This window comes from Nycticebus coucang, chromosome 18 (genome assembly GCF_027406575.1).
Source record: "Nycticebus coucang isolate mNycCou1 chromosome 18, mNycCou1.pri, whole genome shotgun sequence".
NCBI lineage: Eukaryota > Metazoa > Chordata > Mammalia > Primates > Lorisidae > Nycticebus > Nycticebus coucang.
In genome coordinates, this window is record NC_069797.1 from 30507792 (window position 1) to 30529689 (window position 21898).

A 21898-nucleotide genomic window follows, 5' to 3' on the forward strand; every position below is an offset into this window, starting at 1 on the left:
GCTGTCAGCGGGAGTGGGCTCGGGATTCCTTAAGACTGCTTTAAAATAAAACAAAAAGGCACAATTATTCAGCCAAACAGAAGGCAAGGCAGCTGCATACAAAGCAGGGCTTTCTCCATAATAGGACCACAACCCCAGCTAGACAGTGCTGAGGTCTTTACCTTCCTCCCCAGGCTGCAGCTGTCAGGCAACCGTAATTGGATGCTCCACTGCTCTGGCTCTTGGATTATTCAAACAGCAGGATTTCGAGTTTCAATTAAGGATATAACCAGGCAACAAGATGAGCAAGATACCATCTTTCACCTTTATAATCTATTTCAGCAATATATATGGCTGAACTAGTAACAATGGTGATAATAGGGCGGCTCCTGTGGCTCAGTGAGTAGGGCGCCGGCCCCATATACCGAGGGTGGCGGGTTCAAACCTGACCCCGGCCAAATTCCAACAACAACAACAACAAAAATGGTGATAATAATAAATTTAACCAAAATATACTGAGTGTTTATTGTGTGCCAAGTGCTGTCCAAAGTACTTTAAATATATTGATTTACTGAATCTTCATGCTAACTTAAGTATTGATATGATACTATTATCACCCCTACTCTACAAATAAGAAAACAAAGACACAAAAAGGTTAAGTAACTTACTCAAGGTCACATAGTTAAGTGACAGAGCTAGGATCCAAACCCAGGCAATGTGGTCCTAGATGGCATGGTCCTAACCATCATGCCAGTGATTGTTTGCATTTATACAGAGCTCACCGTATGCTAGATGCTACATTCTCTATATTATTTCATTTGATCTCTGCAACACCAGGTAAGGTATAATCATCCCATTGTACAGAAAAGAAAACAGGCTTAATAGAGAGGTGAAGTCACTTAGTTAAGGGCACAAAATAACAAGTGGCCTATAGCCAGGATCCAAACCCAGCTTCCTCTGATTCAAAGCAAGGCTTTGCTCTGATTCAAACCTTACTTAGCTTCCTCTGATTCAAACCTTACTTAGCACAGAGTCCCGGCTCATTTAACTTTTATAAACTTGGGGTTCGTAAAATTTAGGCCTGGAGAATCATCCGATCACCTTATTTTAGAGGTTAGGCGGTATAATCTGGAGAGATTAAGAGTTAGTGGTGAGATGGAGTACAGAATAACTGTGGCCTCTGATATGGTTTGAATGTTTGGCCCTTCCAGATCTCATGTTGAAATTTGATCCTAGTGTTGGAGATGGGGCCTGGTGGGAGGTGTTTGGGCCATGAAAGCAGATCCCTCTGCTTGGCACCTGTAGCACAATAGTCAAGGCGCCAGCCACATACACCAAGTTGGAACCTGCTCCCCCCCACCCTGCTGCTAAACAACAATGACAACTGCAACAAAAAATAGCTAAGCATTGTAGCAGGCACCTGTACTCCCAGCTACTTGAGAGGCCGAAGCAAGAGAATCGCTTAAGCCCAAGAGTTTAAGGTTGCTGCTGTGGCACTCTTACCGAGGGTGACATAATGAGACTGTCTCAAAAAAAAAAAAAAAGAAAGAAAGAAAGCAGATCCTATCTGTGTTCAGTGGTTAGGGCACCAGCCACATGCCCCGGGGCTGGTGGGTTCGAACCCAGCCTGAGCCTGCTATACAAACATACAACATCAGCAACAAAATAGCCGAGTGTTGTGGCGGGTGCCTGTAGTTGCAGCTACAAGGGAGACTGAGGCAAGAGAATTGTTTGAGCCCAAGAGTTTGAGGTTGCTGTCAGCTGTTGACGCCACGGCACTCTACCAAGGGTGACATAGTAAGACCTCTGTCAAAAAAAAAAAAAAAAAAAAGAAAGAAAGCAGATCCCTCATGAAAGGCTTGGTGCCCTCTCCTTCAATAATGAGTGAGCTCTTGATTTATCAGTCCATGAAGAGCCTGGTACCACTCCTCTCTCTTGCTCCCTCTGTCATCATGTGACACCTGCCCCCACACTCCACCTTGATTGGAAGCTCCCTGAAAACCTCCTCAGAAGCAAATGCTGGTGCCATGCTTCTTATACAGTTTGCAGAACTGAGAGCCAAATAAACCTCTTTTCTGTATAAATTACTCAGGCTCAGATATTTTCTTTTTTCTTTTGCAGTTTTTGGCCAGGGTTGGGTTTGAACCCGCCACGTCTGGTATATGGGGCAGGCGCCCTACTCCTTGAGCCACAGGCGCCGCCCCAGATATTTTCTTTATATCAGTGCAAAATGGGCTACCACACCCCAGAAAGAGCTGGGTTCCAATCCTAGCTTTGTCCTGTGTGACTCTGAGCAAGTGACTCAATGTATCTGGACTTATGATTATACAATGGGAATAACGATACATAGTCTTGTGGGATGGCACTGATTAAAGTATGTCTGTAATATACACTTCCACTAAACTCTCAACATGGCAAAACCATCTCATTATAGTCAGCTGTCCCCAAATTACAAATGGATGGTTTCAAACTTTTCATTACAAGTCTGTTCTTTATGTTTGAAATAATGGTATAGAGCGGCGCCGATGGCTCTGTGGGTAGGGCGCCAGTCCAATATACCAAGGGTGGCAGTTTCAAACCCAGCCCCGGCCAAACTGCAACAAAAAATAGCCAGGTATTGTGGCGGGTGCCTGTGGTCCCAGATACTCAGGAGGCTGAGACAAGAGAATCACCTAAGCCCAGGTTGCTGTGAGCTGTGATGCCACAGCACTCTACCAAGGGCGATAAAGTGAGAGTCTGTCTCTACAAAAAAACAAACGAAATAATGGTATAAGTGGGGAGTAAGTTGCCATGATGGCCTCCTAAGTCTCCTTAATAGGCAAAGACCTTGGAAAATTGCATTGTACTTCTAGAACTTTTCTAGGTTTCATATACATTCCAAATGTGCAGAATCCCCAAAGAAATCACAATTCTCAGGGAGCTGGGAAATCAAGACATTTAAGTCCTTCACTCTCACAAATAAAGTTAATATACTACTAGATCAATGAGAACAATAGGTTTCCATAGTTTATAATTCTAGTATCCTTTTCACTATGTTAGTGATTTTATGATTTTGCACCTGCAGCAATAGACGATGCTGTCATGGTGTACCCCTTTCCTTGGCACAAGCATTAAGATTATTGATGATCTGGCTTCATTTCATTTTTGGGGTCCTTATTTTTGCTTGCCATGACTGGTTATATAGCAGGATATGCCTGTGTGACCAGCACCCTCATGAAAGTCTGAGACCGAGAGACTCAAACAGACTTCTCTGTGCAGAGATGTTCCACGTGTTTCTGCAGTTTGCTCTTAGAAAGACAGGACTTCTGGGTGGCGCCTGTGGCTCAAAGGAGTAGGGCGCCGGCCCCATATACCGGAGGTGGTGGGTTCAAACCCAGCCCCAGCCAAAAACTGCAAAAAAAAAAGAGAGAGAAAGACAGGATTTCTTTGTGTCTTCAGGTGAAGGAAGACATCAAAAGCCTGTGTTGGACCTTTCTGGAATCTGCTCATACATACATTTTTTCCTGCTGTTTTTGCTCTGTGTTCCTTGGAAAAAAATCTTAGCTGTGAGCATAATCTGCTGTTGTGTCTTTTAAATCCTTTTAGCAAATCACTGAATGAAATAACTGTGAAACAACTTAGCCATTTTCACATCGTTTTTTACATTTTTTTTGAGACCCACCCTCTGATATACACATACAAGTAAGAAGGGGACTTAGAGGTTTTGAAGATAATACTTCTGATTTCTGAGGCTTAGAAATAGCTATTCTTCCTATGAATGGAAGTCAGGTGTCTGTATCAGTCAGAATGAACAGGTAATGCTCAGTAACAGTAACAAACATCCCAGTAGCTTAACATACCAATAGTTTATTTCTCCCTCAAACTACATGTTCATTGAAGGTTGATGGAGAGCTCTGCTCCACTGTCCTCCTTCTAGAACTCCTCATTAATTGGGAAGGGCTTATTTGGCTGAGTTTGAAGTATCAGCCTTTTTCTGCACTGTCTACCTTCAGGAAAGAACACACACCCATGAGGAAGAAGAGCTCAAAACGGTAGGGATTTTCAACTGGTGGGCAGGTGGACATGGTGGTAAGCTAGAAGGGCACATCAAAATCTCCTTGAGGGTATGTTAAATTCGAAAAAGGAAGAAAAACCCACCACATCCCTTAAGAATCACTGCTCTAGAATGTCTTATCAATTGATCCTAAAAAAAGGAGAAGGAGGGGCTGGGCGCAGTGGCTCATGCCTGTAATCCTAGCACTCTGGAAGGCCGAGGAGGGTGGACTGCCTGAGCTCACAGGTTCAAGACCAGCCTGAGCCAGAGCAAGACCTTGGCTCTAAAAATAGCTGGGCATTGTGACAGCACCTGCAGTCCCGGCAACTTGAGAGGCTGAAGCAAGAGAGACAGGCGTTCTGGCGGGCACCTGTAGTCCCAGCTACTTGGGACAAGAGAATCTCTTATGTCCAGGAGTTTAAGGTTGCTGTGAGCTGTGACACGATGGCATTCTACCAAAGGTGACAAAGTGAGACTCTGTCTCAAAAAAAAAAAAAAAAAAACAACCTGTAGGCCTTGTGGTGGGTGCCTATAGTACCAGTTACTCAGAGGATAAGGCAAGAAAATCACTTGAACCCAGGAGTTTGAGGTTCCTGTGAGCTATGATGTCACAGCACTCTACCCAGGGCAACTAAGTGAGCTGTCCCCCCACCCCCCAAAATAAAGGAGAAAGAGGAAGAGGAAGAGGAGATGAAGATGAAGAAAAAGACAACAACTATGACCACAAAGGAGAGGAGAAGGCGGAAGGGGAAAGGAAGAGAAGGAAAAGGTCTCTACATGCTTAAAGATCCCAGTAGTCTGCCCAGGTATTCCAAATCCCACAAAATCATGACTTCAAAATGTACAATCATTCTAAATACAACATGTCAGTGTTGTGCTAGGGGCAGCATACTCCAATGAAAAGAAGTGGTCCCCTTCCAACACACGCACACCCAACGGGGGAAACAAAGAGGCAAGACGAGTTTTATAATGGCTGAAATGAATGAATATGCAGAGTTCAAGGAAGGATCATGGGGTCGACACCGGCCTGGTTTTCCCAAAGCCATTCACAATTCCCTTTTCCCTTAGCATCCTTTGAAACAAACACTGAGAAGTAAAAATTCCCCAGTTCTCTGTTAACAGTGGCCACATGGCCCAATTTGGGCCAATAGCATGAAAGTAAAAGTTGCTTGGAGGGCTTCCAGGCAAAAGGCACACATGGCCAGTATGCCCACTGGGGCCCTTTGCACTCTTCTTCCTCCCCGGAACACCAACAGCTCTCTGATAAGGTAGCAGGTTTTGGTGTTTTTGTAATGTGAGGTAACATTTATTTCCCTGCTAAATAATGAGGGGTCAGAACTGCTGAGGGCATCTGCTGAGCCATGCTGGAAGCCTACCTCTGGAGTTCTTGTTATAGGAGGAAAGCAAACCTTTAACTGTTCAAGCCACTGTATTAATTTCCAATTGATGCTATTAATAAATCATCACAAATTTAGCAGCACCAAGTTATTCTCTCATGGTTGTACAGGTCAGAAATCTGACAGAGGTCTCAATGGGCTAAAATCAGGGTATTGGCAGGAATGTGTTTCTTCCTTTCCGATGGCTGTAGGAAGTCATGTTTCCTTGTCTTTTCCAGCTTCCAGAGGCCACCATATTCCTGGCTCATGGCTCCCTTCCTTCACCTTCAAAGCCAGCAACAGTTTAAGTTGAGTCCTTCTCACATGGCATCATTCTGACCTCTTCTACCTCCTTCTTTACTTATAAGACCCTTGTAACCGCTGGCACCCATAGCTCAGTGGGTATGGTGCCGGCCATGTACACCAAGGCTGGTGGGGTCAAACCTGGCCTGGGCCAGCTAAAACAACAATGACAACTGCAAAAAAAAATAGCCAGACATTTTGGCTACTACTTGGGAGGCTAAGGCAAGAGAATTGTGTAAGCCCAAGAGTTTAAGGTTGCCGTGAGCTATAACACCATGGCACTCTACCCAGGGTGACAGCTGGAGACTCTGTCTCAAAAAATAAAATAAAAAAGACCCTTATGATGACACAGGGCCCACCTAGATAGCACAGGACAATCTCCTCACCTCAAAATCCTTAGTTTGATCATATCAAAGTCCCTTTAGCCATGAAGATGACATACTTAGGTTCCAGGGATTAGGATATGGACATGTTTGGGAACCATTGTTCTGCCTACCATAGCCATTGTGATAAGGGCTTTTCTGTTACTTGCGACCAAGTGGAGTCCTCAGACCTAGTTCCCAGGTCTACCCGGGAAAGGCAGGGAAAGCTTCACAGAGAAGTAGCCTCATAGCTAAGACCAGAAGGATGAATAGGAATTTGTTATATGAAATGTAGATTTCTTTTTTCAGTTTTTGGCCGGGGCTGGGTTTGAACCCGCCACCTCTGGCATATGGGGCTGGCGCCCTACTCCTTTGAGCCACAGGCGCCGCCATATATGAAATATAGAAAGGGCAGGCGGCGCCTGTGGCTCAGTGAGTAGGGCGCCGGCCCCATATGCCGAGGGTGGAGGGTTCAAACCCAGCCCCGGCCACACTGCAACAAAAAAATAGCCGGGCGTTGTGGCGGGCGCCTGTAGTCCCAGCTGCTCAGGAGGCTGAGGCAAGAGAATCGCGTAAGCCCAAGAGTTAGAGGTTGCTGTGAGCCGTGTGGCGCCACGGCACTCTACCGAGGGCAGTACAATGAGACTCTGTCTCTACAAAAAAAAAAAGAAATATAGAAAGGGCATTCCAGGAAAATGCCAAGAAATGAATCCGTAAGGTATATTTGGAGCATAATGTGTCTGCATGTGTGGGGTAGAGGAGGATGGAGACCATGGATGACCTAGCACATTTCCATCTAAGGAGCTCAGACTTTACTTTGTAGGTGATGGGGAGCCATTGAAGAATGCAAGCAGAGGGTGCATAATTTGACATAGGGGCTAGAGCAGTCATTTGGCTTTAATGTAGAATATAAAAGGGAAGGTTTGGAGGGAAAAGGCTAAAGTCAGACCAATCAGTTATGGCAGTGGTTTAGATTAGAGGTGATGAAATGAATATCTAGATATTCATAAACATTTATTGTATACCTCCTAAATGCCAGGGAATGTGACATTCTGAGGCTATAAAAACAAGGCACATATCAGAACAAGTTGCCCTAACACCATGCCAAACACAGCCTCAGGACAGGAACGAGAAATGCTCAGGGAACCTCAAGAAATACAAACGTGGTGGCTGGGACCCTGAGAAATTAAGGCCAGCACCACTGTCCAGCCATTCAAAGGGGGCCCAGGACTAGTACAGTGGTGGGAAAGCACTCAAGAGGCTGGGGCCTCTTTCTTTCTTTCTTTCTTTTTTTTTTTTTTGAGACAGAGTCTCATTTTGTCACCCTTGGTAGACTGCCATGGTGTCATAGCTCACAGCAACCTCAAACTCTTAAGCTCAAGCAATTCTCTTGCCTCAGCCTCCCAAGTAGCTGGGACTACAGGAGCCCACCACAATGCCCGGCTATTTTTAGAGATAAGGTCTCATTCTGGCTCAGGCTGGTATCAAACCTCTGAGCTCAGGCCATCCACCCACCTAACCCTAACCTCCCAGAGTGCTGGGATTACAGGAATGAGTCACCCACGCCTGGCTCTCCAGCCTCTTTATGTTTTTTTTTGAAACAGTCTCTCTCTGTCACCCTGGGTAAAATGCTGTGGCATCATCATAGCTCACAGCAACCTCAAACTCTTGGGTGGAGCAATCTTCCTACCTCTGCCTCCCGAGTAGTTGGACTACTGGCACCCACCACAATGCCTGACTAGTGTTCCTATTTTTATCCCAGACAGGGTCTCTCTCTTGCTCGAACTCCTGAACTCAAGAAATCCACCCATCTTGGCCTCCCTGAGTACCAGGATTACATGTGTGAGACTGTACCCAGCCTGCTTTAACTATTTTAAATCACAGCACATAGCAAATTAAAAAAGAGAATAGCAATGTTGTGAAGAGGCCAGGACCCAAAAATAACCCCACCTGATTAAAATGGTCTAAAATTAGCCAATGATGATGGTTGCATAAACTTGTGAATGTACTAATAAACCATGACTACACACTTTAAAGGTGTAACTTTTATAGTATGTGAATTATCTCTCAATAAAATTTAAGAATTGGAGAAAAGGCTGGGCATGGAAGCTCACACCTATAATTCTGTACTCTGGGAGGCCGAAGTGGGTAGATCACCTGAGCTCAGGAGTTTAAGACCAACCTGAGCAAGAGCAAGACCTCACCTTTACTAAAAATAGATAAAACCTAGCCAGGTATTGTGACAGGTGCCTATAGTCCCAGCTACTCGGGAGGCTGAAGCAAGAAGATTGCTTGAATCCAGGAGTTTGAGGTTGCTGTGAGCTATGAATCCATGGTACTCTACCCAGAGTGACAGAGTAAGACTCTGTCCCCCCCAACCCCCCCTAAAAAAAAGGAATTGAAGAAAATGTACCACTTAGCATTAAGAGATCCTAGGCTTGTTAGTTCAGTTTCCTCATCTGCAAAATGAGAACAGTAGTGCTTACTTTAGGAGACCGTTCTCAATATGAAATATGACAATGCAGGTAAAGCATCGTGCCTGGCAGATAGTAGGTGCTAAATATATTCTAGTTCCTTCCCTCCCAAGTGCCAATAAAAATTCTAAACGATAATTTTCTCATCAGTTGAAAGAGAGAGCTGTGGCATGAGCTCTAGGCAACCTCCCTTCCGGCAGTGTTATCTCAGACTGCAGCAAGGATCAAACAGGAGGAGGGGCACACGATCACTCTGGAAAGACTGCAGATTTACTCTGCAACCCGGGGCGCAGAAATAACAAGGGGGAGTCACGTGGTGTAAACACAGCTACACAGAGCGCTGGTCAGAGAGTCAGGTGGGCACGGAGATTTCTACTATGGTACACAAACAGAGTCCAGTCTCCAAAATAGCCGCATCTTCCCCAACACTTGGCTATGGCTGCAATGCAGCCCTGATGTTTCGGGAGGAGCCACACTTCCTTGTTATGGGTTCCTCAAAATGAGAATGAACCCAAAACAAACCCTATAGAACCAGAATTTTCTAACACAGTACCAAGGCCGGAAATTTATTCTTTTCACTGAGATTCTCATTTTTGACTATTCTAAAAATCAACCAAGTAAGTGCGTGCCACACTTTCAGCCCTGTGAAGGATATTGCTGTGAGAGAGAAAAGAGCTATAAATCAGGGTCCCTGCTTTCTGGGAGCCAGCTAACCTCTTAGTTCGAGAGCAACGCTTCACAATAAACATATAAAAGGCATCGTGCCTTGCACAGAGCAGTGGTCCAGTTGTTATTGTTTATTGGGTCAATAAATTGATAGATAGCACACTAAAGAGACAATTGTGCTGTGTGTGGGCTCCCTCTAAGAACCACAAGATGGTTTAGAGTAGTTGGAAAAGGCTTGTGCCAGAGGCTGCTAGTTGCCTACACGATATCAATTCCTCCATTTTTCCTGGTAACAGAGCCCCTATTTTATTTGAGATGGCCATATGCCCAGATAAAATACTCCATTTCCCAGCCTCCCTTGTAGCTAGAGGTGCCCAAAGAGAAAAAAAACAGAAATTGTCAAGAGAGGCTTCCAGGAAAGTGCCTTAAAAGGCAGACCAATAGCTGCCACTCATCCTTATGCTCTTTTTCTCATTCTTCTTTTCCTGCCTAACACATGAACATAACGGCTGGCTCTCCAGCAGCCATTTTAGACCAGGAGGCAATTTTGAGGACAGAAAAACAAAAAAGACCAAAACTGTCTGAGTTCTTGATGATCATGGAGTTAGCAGACTCTCTGCAGACTATTTACCTCTAGAGAATTCTTTTACATACAAGACAAACCTCTATCTTGTTTAAATCACTTCCGGGGCAAGGCGGTATGGTTTTGCCATATGCAACAAACCCATACCTTACTTACCCAAACAAGGTTCCAAGGAAAAGCCAGGCCTTAAAGGTAGGGTTGGTTTGAGAAAGTGGAGGAGCAAGGGTATCTCAAATGCTAGAAAAAGGTCAGAAAAAGACACTGGCAGGAATGAACATCGGTTAAAAGCAAATAGGTAGAAAGTAGAAAATAAGGATAAGCTAGATGATGGCTTTGCAGATGTCAGGAAAGATAGAGTTTGACTGCAGAAGGATCAGGAGCCATGAAGGATTAAGAAAAACTGTCTTGGGGCGGCGCCTGTGGCTCAGTCGGTAAGGCGCCGGCCCCATATACCGAGGGTGGCGGGTTCAAACCCGGCCCCGGCCGAACTGCAACCAAAAAAAAATAGCCGGGCGTTGTGGCGGGCGCCTGTAGTCCCAGCTACTTGGGAGGCTGAGGCAAGAGAATCGCTTAAGCCCAGGAGTTGGAGGTTGCTGTGAGCTGTGTGAGGCCACGGCACTCTACCGAGGGCCATAAAGTGAGACTCTGTCTCTACAAAAAAAAAAAAAAAACTGTCTTGGCTTGGCACCTATAGCTCAGTGGCTAGGACGCCAGCCACATACACCAGAGCTGACAGTTTGGAATCCAGCCTGGGCCTGCCAAACAACAATCCTGTAGTCACAGCTACTTGGGAGGCTGAGGCAAGAGAATCGCTTAAGCCCAAGAGTTGGAGGTTGCTGTGAGCTGTGATGCCACGGCATTGTACCAAGGGTGACATAGTGAGACTCTGTCTCAAAAAAATAAAAAGCTGTCTTCCCCTGAAGGAGCAAAACACTTCTGTGTGGAGTGGGGCCAGAAAGGTATGAAAGAGGCACATAGTAAAGCCTGGAACTTCATTACATGAAGAGATACGAATAGGAGCAATGGCCTGGTTTAGCCTACTACAGATGCCTAGACTTGGAGCAGTAATAATAACACCATCAAGATTTAATAAAGTCTTATATATCCAGCCCTGTGCTATGCACATTATCTCGTTTAGGCTTCACACCAGGTCTCTGAAATAGTCCTATTATTATCACACCCCTGTTTAGTCAACAAGGAAGCTGAGGCTTGGACAGGGTCAGTGACTTGCCCAATGTAAGCCTCACAACCCTGCCAGCTGGATAATATCAACCCCATTTTTCAGATAAGGAGAATGTTTGTACCATGATTTCAAAGCCAGGAAACAGTATGAAGATCTTGACTTTAAAACATAAAGATCCAGGCTGGGTGTGATAGCTCAGGCCTGTAATCCTAGCACTCTCGGAGCCCAAGGCTGGTTGACTGCTTGAACTCAAGAGCTTCAGACCAGCCTGAGCAAGAGGGAGACACCCTCTCTACTAAAATTAGAAAAATTAGCCAGGTATTGTGGCAGATGCCTATAGTCCCAGCTACTTGGGAGGTTGAGCCCAAGAGTTTAAGGTTGCTGTGAGCTATGACGCCTAGGGAGAAAGAGTGAGACTGACTCAAAACAAACAAACATAAAGATCCAGAGCCAAATGTAGAGCCAACTGCTTTGTGAATAGTCTCATAAACAGAAGGAAAAAAGATAGAGCAGTGGAATAAAAAAGGTTCAGCCCTTGTTGTGTTTGCTCCTGGTACAGGAGGAAGAGATTGTTACACAAACTCACTCATTACCTGGCTGGCGGGTAAAGTGCTTGTAAGGTGCCGATTGCTGGGGGTGGGGGAAGCACTGAAGGGCCAAGCAGTGACGCAGTGTCAACAACACAGTGTCAACATCACAGCAAACCTGCAGCTCACATGTCTCAAATAGTTTTTTCATATCTTTCCACAACAAGGTTGGGAGAAAACTATTCTATCACAGCTAAGGCTGAAAATTCAATCGTTTGAATTAAATTATTCAGACATCCACTGAACACAAGGAATTCTTCCTGGAGCAATAATCACATTAGTCACTGATGGAAGAGGGGAAAAGCCCATCAGGCTACAGATGAACTAGATAACATGAGTACCTACTAGGAAATGCATTTCTAAAGAAGATTAAAATAGTCTCAGCCAGGCTCAGTGGCTCAAGCCTGGAATCCCAGCACTTTGGGAGGCCAAGGTAGGAAGGAGACTTGAGCCCAGAAATTCAAGGCTGCAGTGAGCTACGATCAGGACACTGCACTCCAGCCTGGGAAACAGAACAAAACCTTGTCTCATAAATAAGTTAATTAAATAAATGTAAAAAAAAAAAAAAGTGGTTACGGTGCCGGCCACATTCATTGGCAGGTTCAAATACAGCCCTGGCCAGCTAAACAATGACAAACTGCAACAAAAAAATAGCCAGGCGTGGTGGCGGCTGCCTGTAGTCCCAGTTACTAGGGAGGCTGAGGCAAGAGAATCGCTTAAGCCCAAGAGTTTGCTGTGAGCTGTGATACCACAGCACTCTACTGAGGGCAACATAGTGAGATGATGTCTCAAAAAAAAAAGTAATAATAATAAATAAATGTTAAAAAAAAAAAAAATCCAGCGGCAGAACCTTCCAAATAGAGAAATCTGGCATTCTATAGCCAGCCCAGGTTGAAAGTTAATGGCTTCAAGTTTGTAGACTGACACAAGTTCAAAGGCTGACTCCAACACATGCAAAGTGTGTAACACTGGGTAAGTTCCTTTACCTCTCCAAGCCCCAGCACCTTCACTTATAAAATTCCTACCATGGGTGGTGCCTGTGGCTCAGTGAGTAGGGTGCCAGCCCCATATACCGAGGATGGTGGGTTCAAAACCGGCCCCCACCAAACTGCAACACAAGAATTGCCAGGCGTTGTGGAGGGTGCCTGCGGCTGAGGCAAGAGAATTGCCTAAGCCAAGAGCTGGAGGTTGCTGTGAGCTGTGACACCACAGTACTCTACCGAGGGCAACAAAGTGAGGCTCTCTCTCTAAATAAACAAATAAAATAAAATTTCTACCAGTTGATATGGCTAAGATTACATGAGATGGTCTACTGCTCAGGATACTATGACTTTGACAGGATTTATGTCTTCAATATTCTCTGCTTAAGATTCCATGAAAGAAGAGGCTGAAAGATACAATGGAAAGAGCCTAGATCTGGTTCCTAAGCCCCACCTTGTGGGTTCCAGGGCCCTGATTTATCTGGCAAGAGGCAAGAGTATATCAACTCTAAGATTTTCTTCTAGTTCTAGGCTTTTGAATGTTGCTGAGGTTCTAAATAACATTCCTTAATCACTCATTTCAGGATTTAACTACAGTCACCTATTGGAAAGATACTTCTTTATCTATAAATATGCAGTTTCTACCCCAGGAGCCAAAGAGCCAGTGAGAATTGTGAGGGTGGGTCATCAACCCAGGTAGTCTCAGTCCTTAACATAGGCCTGGCATGAAATAAGTACCTTGATAAATGCTTGCTGAATGGACTGGATGGATGGATGAATGAATTCTGAGGGCCAGCAAAAATAGAGAACTTTGCTCCCTGAGCAAAGCTGAATACAAAGAGAAAATTCCACCAATTCAAAACATTAATATTTACTTTGTCATCTGAACGGAAATCAGAACATCAGATGAACAGGTTCTTCCTGTCAAAAGGATGCCCAACTCTGAAAAGCCGCCTTTGGGCTTAGCACTTTGATCCACAAGGAGTGCAAACACATGGGATACTACAAGCTGCAGAAGGGATGCATAAACCCTAAGAAGGACATGTCACCCAACCTCTATAGTAGGGGTGACATAGAAGCATGCCAACATGCAAGGGAAAATACCGGGGCCTCTGCATGCAGACTTGCAGTTGTGCCTGCCCAAGGCTGCCCAGCCAAGGAGAGGAGGTCTGAAATCCAACTGATGGTCTGCCGCCTCTGAGGCTGAGTCCATCCAGGAGCTCCATAGGTGAGTGGCAGTCCTGATGACTGACCTCAGCAGCAGATGGTCTGGGGTCTTCCAGGGATGTTAGCAATGAAGAAAACAGCAGTAATGCACACACGTGCCTATACGCATGTACATTCTTCATGGTCACTATGACCAAGTCCTCTGCTAAACTCTAAATATTTTCTTGTATTGAACACTCGTAACTATCTCAAGAGGTAGGTACTAATATTTGAGGCAGTAAGCCATGGCATTTGAAAGTATGGACTTTGGGCCAGGCTTGGTGATTCATGCCTATAATCCTAGCATTCTGGGAGGCTGAGGCTGGGCACCTGTGGCTCAAGCAGCTAAGGAGCCAGCCATATACACCTGAGCTGCTGAGTTGGAATCCAGCCCAGGCCCCCTAAACCAAAAAATAGCTAGGCGTTATGGCAGGCACCTGTGGTCCCAGCTACTTGGAAGGTGGAGGCAGGAGAATCACTTGAGCCCAGGACTTGGAAGTTGCTGTGAGCTATAATGCCACGGCACTCTACCCAGGGCGACAGCTTGAGGCTCTGTCTCAAAAAGAAAAAAAAAAAAAAAGAAGAAGAAGAAGAAAAAGAAAAAGAAAAACTAGCCAGGCACTGTGGCAGGCACCTGTAGTCTCAGCTACTTGGGAGGCTGAGGCAACAGGATCACTTGAGCCTAGAAGTTGGAGGCTGCTATGAGCTGTGACAACACAGGCACTCTAGCCTGGGGCAACAGAGTAAGACTCTGTTGCAAAAAGAAAGTATGGGGGCGGCGCCTGTGGCTCAAGGAGTAGGGCACCGGTCCCATATGCCAGAGGTGGTGGGTTCAAACCTAGCCCAGGCCAAAAAAGAAAGTATGGACTTGGGAGCCATTCTGATGGGTTCAAATCCTAAGTGCTACTTAAAAGCTGGGGTGACCATGGCCAGGGTTACTTAAGCTCGTCAAGCTTCAGGTTTCTCGTATATAAAGTGGAGATAATAATAGTATCTGTCTCATTAAAGCTGGCGCGTGGTACAAAGGAATTAATTTGTATAAAGCACTCAGAACAGGAGCTGACAAAAGCAAGCCCTCAGTAAGTGTTAGCTATTCTTGTTATTCCTGTCTGACAGACTGAATAACAGACAGACTGGGGCTTGGAAGGTCAGTGGCTTGCCCAGGGTCTCACACCTGGGCAGGGACAGAGCCAGGGCACAGATACAGGTTTGACTTCACAGCACACATGACCCAACATGTGCTGATTCTGGCTCTGCCCCCTCGCCCCCTTTATACACCACCTCCCCCCAACTCCTAACCATGCCAGCATGCCTAGTCTTTTCTGGTACCAAAGATACAAGGCACCAATTTATTTAAATCCTGATTTTGCTATCATGTGTGTGGAAAAAAAAAAAATGGCTTGGTCTAGGAATTTGCCCTATCTGAAAGAAAACAGCCATTTTCAAGAAGGCCCTTTTCACCTCTGCCTCTGGGCCTTTGTATATGAGGCTTTAAATGCTTTCTCTCCTGACACCCTGAAACTAAGCCAAAGCTTGGATTGCCCCATAAAACCTGGCCTTCAGTTAAGTACCTCTGAATACAGATAATGGGTGTGATTGCTGGTGGAGGCCAATCTGGCAAGAGCCTCATGAGCTAAGATTATTACTCTGCCTTGGGTCCTGCCTGTCTGGAGGGTTCTAGAAAGAGGCAGAGCCATGCTAGAAAACAAACACATGCATCATAGAAAACCAAACCATCTATGATCCAGAATGATTAGGAAATAGAAAACTTCAAAGAACTCAAAGAGAAACAATCTGTAGTAGTGCTTAGTTAACGCTTATAGGTGTTTACTACGGGCCAGGACTTGTTCAAAGCCCTTCGGAAATATTATCCCATTAATTCCTCATATCAGCAGTATGAGATAGTCAGTGTTTATTAGCCCAACTTTACAGATGAGGAAACTGAGACATGGAAAAGTCAAATAACTTCTCCCAAGGTCACATAAGCAGTCTAGCTGCAGAGACCATGGTCTTCATTAGTGTACTCAAACCTTTTTGTCCAACTCACAGCAAGAAATACATTTCTACATCAGCACCCATTGTACGCTCACACATTTATACAGACTTGAAACTAAATTCCGGAACAGAACACCACGTGCAATGCTTTCTGATTTTTTTTTTTTCCTCTGATGTTTCTGATTCTATTCCATCCCATTAAACAAAGATATAATTCAACAAATTTTTTTTGGAGACAGAGTCTCATTATGTCACCCTCGGTAGAGTGCCATGGCATCACAGCTCACAGCAACCTCAAACTCTTGGGCTTAAGCGATTCTCTTGCCTCAGCCTCCCAAGTAACTGGAACTACAGGCATCTGCCACAATGCACAGCTATTTTTTGTTGTAGTTGTCATTGTTGTTCAGCTGGCCTGGGACAGGTTCAAACCCGCCACCCACGGTGTACGTGGCTGTGAGCCATTCAAATATTTTTGAGGGAACATTTAATATGAATTAGATACTATTCCAGGCTTTGGAGGCTATGTCAGTGAAAGAAAGAGACAAATATCCCTGGCCTTCTGGAGCTTGCATTTTATTGGAGAGAGTGAATAAGATCCACATGCAAGACTATAGCACCTGATTGCTGTGGTAAAACACAGAGCAAGGAAGGCCAAGGATAGCCAAGGAAGACCTCTCTGATGCCTTCATCGACTGCTACACTTATTTTAGTGGGGCCTTAACTGCTTCACTATAATGCCTCCCTGTATGGTTAAAGGCTCTTTCTCTTAGATTGTGTGCACATACACACATGTATGTGACTGTGTGCACATACATACATGTATAGGCATGGATGCATGAGTGTGCACATGTGTGCATATGCATGTCCACCCCATTCATGTCTTCATTAAGGAGGTTTGGAGACAGGAAGAAAGACCCCCACATGCAGGGGTGCAGGGATTCCCTATACAAGCTTACCCTGCAGAGAGGGCCTGGAATGGGACCTGAAATATAGCTTGGACATTACTAGACTAGCCATGAGTGCCAGAGATGTGTGCCCTGGCTGAAGTCTTTAGTTCAGAGGAAAGAGAATCTTTTTATCATTGGTCCTTCCAAAATGGGTACCTTTTACAATTCATTAGCCTAAAAGCAGCTCTTGTTCCTAATTTGCATCAAGGGGCTCTGTGTGCTAGCTAGAATGTAGTTAGGGAGAGAAGAGACCACTCACAGACATAAAAATCACTCCTCAGGGGAAAAAATCAATGCACTAGGTATACCTGGCAGGGTGATTGATGTGGGTCTGCAGGGAGATGAGATGGAAGTCAGCTCTGAAACAGCTGGGGCCACTTGGGCAGCCTCCATTGAGGGCATATGGAACTTGGCACTAGAGTGAAATCTTCACTCTTCCTTTAAGTTAAAGGGGCACATAAAAATTGTTACTAGCATGGGTGACAAAAAGCAGCCAATCTCCGCTAATGAATAAGTGTCATTGATCAAAACAGATGACTGGGTGGACCTTCCAAATGTGCTTTTAGCAAAGTGGACAGTTTTTCATTCAAATGCAAACTCACCCAGATAAAAATCTAATAATGGAGATTCTGGAACAATCCCAGCATCAGTAATTTCTTTCTTTCTTTTTTTTTTTTTTTTTTCCTCCTTCACTGATCAGGGAGGTTTCTTAAATTCCTGGTTGCAGCCTGACCCAACCAGACTCCAATGTTGTGTTTTCCATGTGGCTGAGGAGACCCTGACATTTCCATATGCAGCAAAGGGGAAGGCACGTGCCTCCCCCAACACACATGGGAATGACCTTTCCTCCTTAGCCTTATTCCCACTCCCTCACCTATGAAGAAGTGGGTGACATTCAATTCAACACAGTCATGCATTTACTCAGCAGATCTTTATTGAGCACTTACTACTTGCAAGGTACCATTTAGGCCACCACAAGGGGATTCACCCTTCAAAGATGACAAAGACTGGGCCCTGTCCTCAGACAAGAGGGCAGAGGTGAGGGGAAACCATAGATAACAGAAGGGCATTAGAGAAGGTCTTAGCTCAGCCTTGTACTTAATTTTTCTGAGCTTCAGTTTCCTCCTTTATTAAACGAAGACACTGGACTGGACATGATCTTTGGGCATCCTACCAGCTCCAAAACTATATGATTCTAAGCCTGCCCCTTCTCCTCAGGCTCCCAGGTTCCTAAGAAGCTGACAGCCTGGGTGCAGCCTTCTAGGAAGGGAAAGAATCAGCAAGGGGAGTAATGGCCAGGATTAAGTAACTTCCCTGGAGCGAGAGGCTGTTTCCATTTGGCTCCAGCACACACCCAGGCTGGAGAAGATAAATTCAGAAAATAAAGTGGAAGATTTAAACTAACACACCAAGGAATCTGGGGGATCACTGGAGTTTGTGAGAAGGATATTATCAGGGTGGTGCAAAGGAATTTGGAGGGGCCTGTGGAAGGTGGGCTGGTAGGCAGGGTGATGAGTGTTGTTGCAATAGAGCAGAAAGACTGAAAGGTTCCTCCCTGGGTCTGGTCAAACCATTCTATTACTCCCTGCCATTGCCATAATGCTTATTTTCATAAATTCACCCAAGTCCCAGATCACTGTGCACAATCTTTTTTTTTTTTTTTTTTTTTAAGTTCCACAAGTGGCTTTGGGTAAACAGGTACATCTCGTCCCCTTCTTCCTAGGTATCTGAGGCTCGATAGGACACTAAGGTCTGCCAGACAGGGATGCCAGCAGTTCTGGTATGTGCGGGGTGAACATCTAAAGACGGATGCACCTACCTGCAGAGAAGCTGTCCTCGTGATCGGAGCTGTTGTGGCTACAGTCGCTGCCCCTCTCCGGTGAGCTATGGCTGGGCGAGTCCCTCCCGGGCACCCGCAGGAACCTCCTGCGCCGCCACGGGGGGAGGTGTTCGCGGGCTCCGCGCCTGGGGGGCTCATCCGCGGCTAGGGTCGAGCCCCCACCATCCTTAGCATCCTCCTCCAGCTGATCCGGGTCGCCGCTCCGGCGCTGCTGCCTCCGACCTCCGGGGATAAGGTGCATCCAGCGATGTGGGCTGCACGCCCGAACCGGCTTCTCCGCCTCATGGCTGGTCCCGAACCGGCAGGGGGCCACTAGCAGGTGGCCCAGTACGAATTTCTCGTTCAAATCCACCATCTCGAAGTCGTGGTCACTGCTGTCGCCCCCATCGTCTGCGCCCGAGGCATCTGGCTCGCCCTCCTCGGAGCCCCGCCCCGTGAGGGTGGCCGAGGACAGATCCTCTCCCGGAGCGTTGAGGACAGTGCCATCGTGGCCGGGGGGCGCGCGGTCCTCCCGGGGCCTGAAGAGGAGGCGAGGCTGCAGCAGCTGCTGGTGGATGGCTGCAGTCAAGCTGCGCACCGCACCCCCTCCTGCCGCCACTCCGGGCCAGTTGGGAATGTCCAGGCACACATAGCGGGTAGACTCGGCCTTCGCCGCCACCTCCGGGTCGGGGCGCGAGGGGCCCGGGAGGTCACCGCCGCAGTCCTCTGCTCCCTTTTGCTCACGCGGTGGCGGCGGCGGCGGCGGCGGCGGCGGCGGCGGCGCTCGCTCCGGCCCGGCTGTCGCTGGGTCCTCCGCCGAGGCGCCCCCGCTGCAGCCGTCTCTGCCTGCCGCACGTCCGCAGCTACGGTTCAGCTTCTCCCCGGCCAGGGCAGCCTGCAGGTAGACGACTTTGAACTTCTCTTCGGCCAACACCTGTTGCAGTCGCTTCAGGTTGAGTTTGCAGCGCTCCAGCTCCTGCTCCATGTCCTGCACCGAGTCCAGCCTCATGACGGGCGCCTCCTCCCCGGGGAACTCGGCCTGCCAGTGGCGCTCAAACTCCTGCGGGTCCCACATGCCGTGCGCCCCGTCGGGCCTCCCGGGCCCGGCTCCTCCGCGCCGCGGCCGGCTGGGATCGCGCCCTCTCGGGGAAACCCGCGCTGGCGCAGTTGCCTGCCCTTCCCTTCAGCCCCACAAAGAAAGAAAAAATAAAGTTTTTCCCCTTCCGCCCTCGAGCCTTTTTTTTTTTCTTCTTCTTCTGGGTTTCGCCTTCCTGACGTCAGCGGCTAGCCGCGGCGGAGGCGGGCGCCTGGGGTCCTGGGCCCGCCCCGGGCAGCCCCCGCAGCCGAGTCGGGCGCCCTGCGGGCTCGGGCTGCCGGAGAGCCGCGGCGGGGGGCGGAGCCTCGGTGGCGCCAGCGGCGGGCGGCCTGCGGTGCTGCCCACCTCAGAGGCGCCCGCGACTCCCGGAGCTGGCCGTGGCTGGGCTGGCTCGTACCATCCCGGCCAGTCGGTCTGCGCAGCTCCCGCCGCAGTTCGCTGTCGGCGCCGGCTCCCTGCACCCGAGCGCGGGGCCGCGCGGTCGGCGCGAGGCGGGAGCCCGAGTGAGGGAGCGCGCGGGGGCGCCCGGAGCCGCAGCCGACTCCCCGCCGCCCCGCTCTCTGCAGCCTCGCCTGCCCCGGGTCAGGGAGGCGCCTAGCACCGAGGGAGAAAAGGTGGCGGTGTGGCGCGGCGGCGAGGATAGGTGCCGCAGGGAGCCGTCTCCTGATCCACGGGGCTGCCCTGCGCTGGGATTTATTGAGCTTCTTGGACTATCTTGTCCAAGATCACAGAGCAGTTTAATCCAAAGCTGGGGATAAAACTTGGGGGGAGGAGGTTGTGGCCACAGGGAGCGTTCTTGCCACTGCTCACCAGACCTTTCCAGGGAGAAATAGTCAAGGGTGACAGCTCCAAGTGGCTCTGCTGAAGGCTCCGGTGACTTCAAAGCTGAAGGAACTCCAGCGTGACAGAATCAAACCAAGCCTGCAGGGCCCGGACCTGGTAGAGGACCCCTAGGGAGGTAAAGAAAAGAGAAGCTGGGGAGAGGTGTCTGGCAGGCTGGGGTGGGGGCCTCCCGCCTAGCTCTCCCCTCCGCACCTGGCAACTTTCCCCTTTCTCTTCTCTAGGGTTTTGGGTGAGGCCACACTGCCTGCTGAGGAAGCTCCTGATGAATTGTCTCGTGCTTGCCGGGGAGGGAGGGGCGGCTTATCAATGATTCACGTTTTCTTCATTTTAAGGATGAGGAAATTGATACTGTGAGAGGCTAAGTGACTTGGCAGCAGGAAACTTCCTCCCCATGGCACCCTCCCGGGACTGGAGCTAAACGCAGTGACTTTCTCTGCAGACCCTGCCACTTACCTCTCATCTGAACTCTGCAAATGCCATCCTGCTCCCACTTTTCAATCCCCTTCAATTAATCCCTCAAGGCTACAAGGAAAATATTTCTTTTTTTTTTTTTTTTTTTTGTAGAGACAGAGTCTCACTTTATGGCCTTCGGTAGAGTGCCGTGGCCTTACACAGCTCACAGCAACCTCCAACTCCTGGGCTTAAGCGATTCTCTTGCCTCAGCCTCCCGAGTAGCTGGGACTACAGGCACCCGCCACAACACTCGGCTATTTTTTGGTTGCAGTTTGGCTGGGGTGGGGTTTGAACCCGCCACCCTCCGTATATGGGGCCGGCGCCTTACCGACTGAGCCACAGGCACCGCCCCAGGAAAATATTTCTTAACCACTAATGAGAAAGTGTCATGCTTTTGCTCAAAACCCTTCTGTGGCTCCCTATTACTTATAGGGTGGAGTCCAGACTGCAGGGCATGAGGTGGGAGGCCCTCCCACATTTGGTCTCTGCCTCCTCCAATAAATTTAGTCTTACCAGGCCGGGCATGGTGGCTCACACCTATAATCCTAGCACTCTGGTAGGCTGAGGCAGGTGGATTGCTTGAGCTCACAAGTTAGAGACCAGCCTGAGCAAAAGCGCAACCCTGTCTCTACTAAAAAATAGAAAAACCTGAGACAAGAGGATCGCTTGAGCCTGAGTTGGAGGTTGCTGTGAGCTATGATGCTACAGCACTCTACCCAGGGTGACAGCTTGAGACTGTCTCAAAAAAAGAATAATAATAAATTTAGCCTTACCAGCTCAGTTCGTCCTCCCAAACCTTACCCTGTGTATCCCTTTTCCTTGGGACTGTTTTCCTCCTGCACACAGGCGAAACTCTCAGGAATCTCCACTCCTGAGACACTGGGATTGGGGGGGGGAGTCCTACCCTCCTCTTGTTTGTACAACCACTTGATCTTGTATATACCTTTATCTTTGTTTGCCTCTGTTCCACTTTAAGGGCAAAGATCGTGTCTTCCTCATTTTTGTATTCCTAC

General features: G+C 47.7%; 1 protein-coding gene across 1 annotated transcript in view; it reads right to left on the reverse strand.

The window, feature by feature from the left end:
- ABR (ABR activator of RhoGEF and GTPase) overlaps window positions 1-19723 on the reverse strand; it is a 200265-nt gene extending 180542 nt beyond the window's left edge. Inside the window, exon 1 of the mRNA XM_053570870.1 lies at window positions 18494-19723. Within this exon, the coding sequence (XP_053426845.1) occupies window positions 18494-19568 (1075 nt within the window). The 5' untranslated portion in view covers window positions 19569-19723. The remainder of the gene's footprint in view (window positions 1-18493) is intronic.
- Between the last annotated feature and the right edge of the window lie 2175 nt (window positions 19724-21898).